The sequence below is a fragment of the Chiloscyllium plagiosum genome, chromosome 23 (assembly GCF_004010195.1).
Source record: "Chiloscyllium plagiosum isolate BGI_BamShark_2017 chromosome 23, ASM401019v2, whole genome shotgun sequence".
NCBI classification, from domain to species: domain Eukaryota; kingdom Metazoa; phylum Chordata; class Chondrichthyes; order Orectolobiformes; family Hemiscylliidae; genus Chiloscyllium; species Chiloscyllium plagiosum.
Window position 1 is genome coordinate 20,736,589 of NC_057732.1, and position 8,502 is coordinate 20,745,090.

Sequence of the window (8,502 nt, forward strand, 5' to 3'; positions counted from 1 at the left end):
CTGTTCCCTGGATGCTGCCTGACCTGCTGCGCTTTTCCAGCAACACATTTTCAGCTCTTCCAAAGAGTTGTCCAATTTAAGCCCCCACCCAGACTTTTCTCTTCTCTTACCTCCAAATTAGTTCCCTTTAAATTCGTATCCTTTTTAGAATTTCTATGGAATTTGATTACTCCATCTTCTCAAGTGGTACTTTGAAGATCCCTATAACTGTTTTGTATGAGAAGAATTCTTCAAAATTTTCCGTCCAAATTTTTTCTAGCTAAGGAGTGGGAGAGAGTGTGGATATGAGAACAAAATAAACTGATGCTGTTGTGCAGGTAACTGTATTTTGCATCCTGCAGTGCCCTCTTGGTAGCTGCTTTCGAAGTTTGAGAATGACAAGGTGGCACTGATAGGAAACTCTGCCTCAACCTTAACTAATGATATCCCATGTTATCAGTGCCCCTTTGATATGTGTGCCTTTTTTGGGTCTGTTTTGCAGCACTTTATCACAGGCCTTTTGGCTATCCACATATACATCTACTTCACTGCTTTTATCAACTTATTAAAAGCTCTCGATTTTGAATACATTCTATAACCATCTCTGAAAAACTGAGATTATTCTCCTTTAGAACAATTTCTCTGGATAACTGGTATGCAGCACATTACTTTTAGGACTATGAGTCTAGATGCCAAGATTGTTAAAACCAGAGATAGGAGTCCAACCCATCGTTAGCACTAGAAGTTTAAATTCAGTTTATGCAATAAATATTCAATGAAAAGCTGGCATCATTAATGGTAAACATGGATCTCCTGGATTGTGGTAAGAACAAATCTGGTTCACAGGTTTTTCCTTTAGTGAAGCAAATCTCCATACTTGCTTGAAAGTTTAAAAATGACCCCAGATCCAAAATGATTGCCTTTAGAAATGGCCTGGCAAGCCATTCAGATGTAGTCAAGAAGGTGAGTCAAAACCCCACGAATATTGTACTGTTTAAGTTTACTCTCACTGTTTTTCAGAAAGTTCATTATTTCACAGATAACCATATGTCTGCTCATTTCACCAGTGTCTCCACAGCCTCTTGTAGGCTGCAGCTGTCCTTTTCACTATTTACTACGTTGCCAAGTTTTGTTTCATCATAAACTTGAAAATCGTTTTCACCATTCCCACATTCATTTATACAGCAGCAATTTTCCTAATACCAACCCCGTCCATGCAACTGTTCAGTCAGAAAACAAAACAATCGCCACTATTCTCTGCTTGACCCTTAACTCGTGATAGCTAATGTTATCACTGCCACTTTTGATACTGTGTGCTTTTTCATTCTGTTTATAGCACTTTATCACATGCCTTTTTAAAGTTCATATGTACAATAGTTACTTCCCTACCTTTATCAACTTTCTGTTATTTCATCATAGAATCTTTGTCTCTCACAAATCAGTGCTGACTGTCTTACTAAAGTGAGAATTAATTGTGCATCTTTATACAACAGAGATTTTCATCTGTAGCTAAGCAAAACTCAGACATGATATGACTATAATGCATAAAGTTAGAAGTGATTTGTGACAATGGACTTCTTATCAGTGAGAAAAATGTGTTCTGAAGCTACAGGCTTCAGAAGGCTATTCTTAGTGAAGCTGATTCATTGGATGAGACTGTCAACATCTTTATTGAATCACTGTAGATAGAATTAAACTGTATACCAGTGTACTTGACACAGCAGCTAAATGGCTAATAATAATGGAGCAAAAACATTGGACACAAAAATACATACAAAAATATTATAAAACAAACCAGCAGATATTAACTGACTATAAAGGCCCAGTCTGTATAAATTGGACCATGAAAAATTGTGACGTGGAACCCTTGAATTTGAGGTTAGAGCTAATAGTAGGCAAGGGAAAGGTCGATATTCTTAAATTTCAGTTCACATTTTTTAAAGACAGTCCAGATGAGAAATCATTTAGCAGTAAGAGCCTGGATTAGAACTTGAATACAAAGAAAATGTCTCCACGTAAGTATGCAATGTTTTATTTTACTATTAAATGAAATGAAGGCATGAAGAGTAAATTTGTATATGCAAATTGTCAGCTTGTCATTATGTTCAGTACAAAAATATTTTACTACTTTTTGAGGACACCATTGGATATTGTGGCTTTTTTTCTAGATATGCGTTGGTTTGGACGTGCCACACCCCTTATTTCTATGGGCATGAAGACTGTAAAGCAACCTGTATATGTATGTACATTAGAAATGGTTTTAAATTGTTTAGTTGGTGCTTAAAATCCTGATTATTTCATTTGACCAATTATGTAAGCGTAATTTTCTATCTTAATAACACAGGTGGTGGATGTGGCCAAAGCGATTGTAAGTGCTATTAAAGACCCTGACTCCAATGGAAAATCATATGTTATAGTTGGGTAAGTTTTAAAGTTAGCATTTACTTCAGCTTCCTCCTGCTCAAATTCTCCCTGACCCCTCTTATCAGATTAACCTTTGGTGTGTTGTTTCTCATCACTACTTTGTTCCTCAGTTCTCATGGAAATTATTTCCTGCTTGACTCAATGCTTGATTTTCCCCAGATCGGATTCTTTTAATCATCAAAGTCTTCCTTTCTTTAAACTTTAATCCTTTCTTTTAACAAAACTGTTATCATTTTATCTTCAAAGCAACTTATCTGTGGACCATTGAATCTCGTCACTTTCTTCATTCGAGTCCTAAAATATTACCTCTATGTTCAAATCCCTTTTAGTCTGCTTTCTGTTCTGTCCACAGCACTAGAATTGCCTTAGTCAAATTCAACAACATAATACTGCGAGAATAGAATAATTCTGCCCTTCCTTTCTCAGCTGTTCACGTGATTGTCTATTGGTTTCCTCCTTTCTCTTTTGCGTTGCTGTCCACCACAGTATCTTAGTCCTATTCTTACCTGTCCCAAAGTATCAGTCCGCTTTCAACAGACTGTCTTCCAATCACCACTTGATCACTTTGGCAGTAACCCAAGGCTGCAGCTTTGGCACCTTCCTTCTCCTTGGATGTGATCCAACACTCATTGTGGCAGGAGTTTGAACATAAGCATAGATTTAAATGAGTGCTTGTTCAACTGGTTATGAATTGTAATAAACCAAAATACAGCAACATAATGTTTTCAGATTGAGGAACAATTTAAGTGCATGGCTTTTTTTTTTTCATTTCTCTTTGCATGACCATGCATGCTCAGTAATTTTGTGTGTGCCATGTGTGGAGGCTTAGCACAGCTATTGCTTTAGCATTGGCCTTGCAAACTTAGAGGGAATGTTTTGCTTCGGTGTAATTATCCTTGGTTTTGGAATTGACAATACAGATTGTGATTTTATATATTCTAGTGTGACTAATTTTGTAGTAAACATCAATATGATTTTAATTGCAGTCAAAATTAAGCTTGTTGGAATTTTTTATCTCTCTGTAATGGGTGATGAGTTGAGACTTTTATGTTCCTGAGCAGTATTTATAATTTTTATTATTTAACAGGCCTCATCGATACCTTCTTCATGACCTTGTGAAATATATATATGCTGTTATGCATCGGCCATTTGTTTCATACCCAATGCCAAGGCCTATCTATCAGTGAGTACAAGCTATAAGATTAGTGATGGAATTGATGGCAGGGATAGTTAAGAGGATACTGTGAATCAGTTGTTTTGAAAGGAAAAAGTTTTAAATCGCTTACTTTTGCTTGTAAAGAGATGCGTACCTCTCGGATTACCTGGTTCATGTCTAGATTTACACACTGTTTTAAAGGTCAAATTCATATCCTAATTGGGGTGTTTTTATTTAATTATGTAGCTCGTGTATTTTTTCAATTTTTTTAAAAATTACATTTGAAAGTGAACATTCTTTTAAGCTTCCAATTCCAAGAATTTTTTTCTTTCTCATTATTTTTTTAAAAAATTGGAGGCACAGTTCACCATTTCCTACTGTGACAATTTGGGAACAGAAATCTGGTAGAACTCAGTGTGTTTTTTGCTTCAATCTGACATTAAAAGAAGAAGCTAAAAATATATTAAAATATATAATACTTTTAGTGCCGAAGATAAATTCTTAGTGTACAAGGAAGAGGCAATGGTGTAAGTGCTAATGTCGCTACATTGGCAATCCAGAACCCTAGCATGGCGGTGAAATTTGGAAGTCATGAAAGCCAAATTTGAATAAAACCCTTTTGGTCATCCTTACTAAGTCTGGCCTTTGTGATTGACTCTGCTTTTGCCCTCTGAATTTATGAGCAAGCCACTCTGTTCAAGAGCAAATATGATGGCTTAACAAAAGCTAGCCAAGCCAATGATGCCCACATCCCATGAATGAAATATATTCAATTTCATGATCTAATCAAACTGGAACAACAAATTTAAAGTTAAAATTATGTTACATTTTAGTATTTGTAGCCTTCTAATTGTCCCATACATCAAAGTTGCACGAAAATATAGAATTACAATGTGTCTGGTTTCTGCTTTCTGATTCTCTATTCCTACCTGCTTTTATCTTGATCCTTTTTTTTTTCATTGCTTGGTCCAACAGCAGTGCATCTCTGGTAAAATTATTAGATCAGGTGGTCAGGAAGATTCTTTCCCCCCCCTCATTTTGTAACTGGTTTAATCTTGTCTATTGATGTAGCTGGATTGATGCATCTTTGTGGCGTTCATACCCAGTGGCTCTATGGTTAGCACTGCTGCCTCACAGCGCCAGGAACCTGGGTTCAATTCCAGCCTTGGGTGACTGTGTGGAGTTTGCACTTTCTTCCTATGTCTGGGTGCTCCTGGTTCCCCCCTCAATCCAAAGATGTGCAGGTTAGGTGAATTGGCCATGCTAAATTGCCCATAGAGTTCAGGGATATGTAGGTTAGATGCATTAGTCAGGGGAAATGTAGGATAATTGGGGAGGAGAATGGGTCGGGGTGGGTTACTCTTGGAGGGATTGGTGTGGATTTGTTGGGCCGAAGGGCCTGTTTCCACACTGTAGGGATTCTATGATTCTACTTCAGATTTCAACATGTCTCTGTCTTGTTTCATCTTCGAATTATAGTGGTACAGTACAGAGAGACCATTTGATCCATCATGCCCATGCTCCTCCTTGTAAAGCTATACTACTACTGCTGTTTCTGTACATGCCCAGTACTTTTTCCTTGTATAAATCATATTGAACTCCCTTGAAAGTCATTGTTGGATCGGCTTCCACCACTCTTTGAGAGAGTGCATTTCTGATTGCTGCAATCTGCGACATAAAGAAACAAGTATGGACTTCTCTGCCATTGGAAATGAGTTTTTCCATGCTATCAAAGGTTGCCTACCTCTGCTTAATCTGTTCTGCTCTGTGCAGAATATCCCCAGTTTCTCCAGCTCCACAACCTTCAAATGCATGTGGTTCTCTAGTTCGAGAATTTCGAATACCTCCAATTTTAATAGCTCCACCATGGGTGGCTATAGCCAAAGCCCCAGATTCCGGAATTCCTCTATACATGTCATTGCCACTCTATCACTTTCACCTTTAAGGCAGTTTCTAAATCATCATCTTTAACGAAAAGTTTAATTGGCGAGACTGACAGCTGTGATTCAGTGCCAACTTTATTTGATAATGCTGCTATGGTGTATCTTGGCATTTGCGATTTTAGAGAATCTAGAGGCCTGGCATTCAAACTGGAATTCCATTAACAAACATCGATTTAGACCCCATTTACCAGCCTCTTCAAAAAAGAACCAAAGTGATATCACTCACCACAATAGACCAAAACACACAACAAGCAGGACAGAACACCAGCACTTCATCAGAGGCTCACTGATGTTACTGAGTATGGAGGTGAAATGTCTGAGAACAAATCTACCAGCTCAGTGAGCAAACTTAGAACCTGCAACTTATGATGTTTCATTTCATTAAAGGCATAAAAATACAAGTTGCTTTTATGTACACCTCCCTCGATCTTTGTCCTTCAGCTTTTCTCCTGAAAGCAGATGCAACAATCTCTTAAAAGAGAACTAGATAAATGCTTTACAGTTGTACAAATTAGTTTATATTCAGTTAAAACAGCTTTCCATCACATACAAATCTTACTGATTTGAAAGAAGGAACAGAGTTTTGGATCTAAGGTTGTGGATTTAGAACACACTATAAATCAGTGTAATGGGCTTGAGTAGTTTTATGCTACATTGTGTATGCTCAGTGACCAGTTTGTTTGGTGTTAATCAAGTAAATGGCTGTTATTCCTTTACTACAGTTTGCTGGCAAGACTTTTTGAACTGAGCCCTTTTGATCAATGGACGTCTCGTGACAAAGTGGATAGGGTATGTGTTTGCTCTGCTTAGTACATTACTTTTTTTGATCAAGTGACATTGGATTTTTAAATCAGGATTGTAAAAAAAATCAAACTATTGTTTAAGTATCTTCAGAAGTGTGTTAAATGCATCATCAATTATGATTCTGTGTGATGTATGTTGAATTCTGTATTAATAGTTCAAGTTTCTTTACTGAGATCATCTCAGAATGTATTTAGTTGTATTCTCGGCTGTGAACACTTGACCTAGACTGCTATTTAATCCCAATAACACTTTTGAAGAATTGGAATTTCTCCTTGGTTTAACATTCCTCCGTCAGCTGACACTGTCCAGAATATTGGGTGATTTTTTTGTTTATTGCTGAGCTAAGATGGGTGTCACATTTCCTTCCATTCACTAGGAGGGGTGTGACATCATCAGATTATCTTGAATTTTTTTACTTTCCCAATCTATATATTAGTTCTTAGAATTTTGTTTTGCCTTGGATGGATGGCAAAGGGTAATGTCGGCAGAATAGACATGTTTTAATCAATGTGATTAATTCAACAAAATTAGAATTCATTTAATGATTATTGTGCATTGTCAGCTTTTATAAAGCCACTACTTGATTTTACCGCAGAAAGATTGTAATCCATCTTCTTTCAATTATAACTCACCCCACCTTGCTATAATTTATCAGGTTATGAATGTAAATTTTGAGCCAGTTTAATACTTTGGATATCAAAAGTATGATGGCCTGTGCATTGAAGAGGATATGTGATTTCTGGAGCTGGAAAATGCTAAGAAATGCTTGTGGGATTTAAATTTTAAAATAGTAAATTATCAACTGCGTTGTTCATGGAGATTACCAAGCATACTTTTCATATAATGAAAAGCTTCCTGTTACCTCTGCCTAGTGCAATAAATATACACTCCAACTGTAATGATCCAAACTATTCTAGTTTCATATCATTTGGCTCAACTGTGCCCTGAGGTCAGGCCTTGGGTTGCTAACTCTAGTTGAAGCATTCCCGGAAGTTTGACTGAGATATTCTGATGACATTATTTCCACTCATTTTTCTGCATTTATTTTCTACTGGTTAGGTCCCCAGTGACTGAAAATCTTTCTTGTGTTTAACTGGTGTACAAAAGTCCAAGAATCAGGAAGCCATTCATGAGCAGGGAAAGAGGGGAAACAGTGCGAAAGAGGAGAAATCCATTTTGAGCCACAACTGCCTTCAAATTCCAGGGTTCCCTCTCCCAAATCTCAATGCATCTCCACTCCCCTGACCACCTGCTACATTATCCTTGATTCCCAGTTGGACATTTGAGGACCAGAGTAACAATGAGAGAGTGCATTGTTACTCCAAATCCAGTTTCATCAGCCCTGGATTTAATGTTGGGATATTGTATTTTCCAACAGCCCTGGATTTTTGCAGCTGTTCAGTCTTTTTAAAAAATGTACGATATTTCTTAACTTTAGGCTCTATACAAATTATTTATTGTAAGTTTTCCTATTTCAATGTAATACTTCAATTAAATTTGTCTTTTTAAAAAGGTAGCATAATTGAGAGAAGATTTACACAATGCAAGCATTTCAGTGAATCAATTTCTGGAGTACTGAAATAACTTTCTCCTATCTGTCTGTTTATGAATTTATTTTAGTTGCACATCACAGACCGTAAATACCCTGACCTTCCTGGTCTGGAGGACTTGGGAATTACCCCAACACCTATTGAACTAAAAGCAATTGAAGTTGTACGACGTCATCGGAAGTATCGTTGGTTGGATACTGACCTGGATGATGCAAAACCAGCAACACCTGTGAATTACTAATATATTCTGAATGAGATATTCTTGGATTCCTGAAGGATTACCACATGTATCTACTTTTGACAGTAATGTACATAAAAAGTTGGGCCTGTCCAGTTTTAAAGGAATAAATTCAAATATTTAAACATTTTCTTTGTGGCTTAATAAATTTAAGGACATAAGTAAATAATAGCTCTGATATGCGATTATACTCACTTGCATCTAGGTTTTGCAGCTCAACTTGTAACTTGGGCATCTCTATTAATTAGCGAAAGCATTTTCGTGTGGTAGATAAGGAATTAGCAGGACCTTAGAGCCTGCTATGCCATTCAGATAAATCAAGAATAATCTAATTATGGCTCAACTGCAATTCCTTGACTGTGCAACATATCCTGCGCCCCCATCAGTAATCTTTGACTCCCTTTACTG

The 8,502-nt window shown here is 37.0% G+C and overlaps 1 protein-coding gene across 1 annotated transcript in view; it reads left to right on the plus strand.

Moving 5' to 3' along the window:
* ndufa9a (NADH:ubiquinone oxidoreductase subunit A9a) overlaps positions 1-8,221 on the plus strand; it is a 22,135-nt gene extending 13,914 nt beyond the window's left edge. The window contains exons 7-11 of the mRNA XM_043713691.1: positions 2,148-2,218; positions 2,324-2,400; positions 3,491-3,586; positions 6,225-6,291; positions 7,927-8,221. Coding sequence (XP_043569626.1) covers positions 2,148-2,218; positions 2,324-2,400; positions 3,491-3,586; positions 6,225-6,291; positions 7,927-8,097 — 482 coding nt within the window. The 3' untranslated portion in view covers positions 8,098-8,221. The remainder of the gene's footprint in view (positions 1-2,147; positions 2,219-2,323; positions 2,401-3,490; positions 3,587-6,224; positions 6,292-7,926) is intronic.
* Positions 8,222-8,502: the final 281 nt, after the last annotated feature.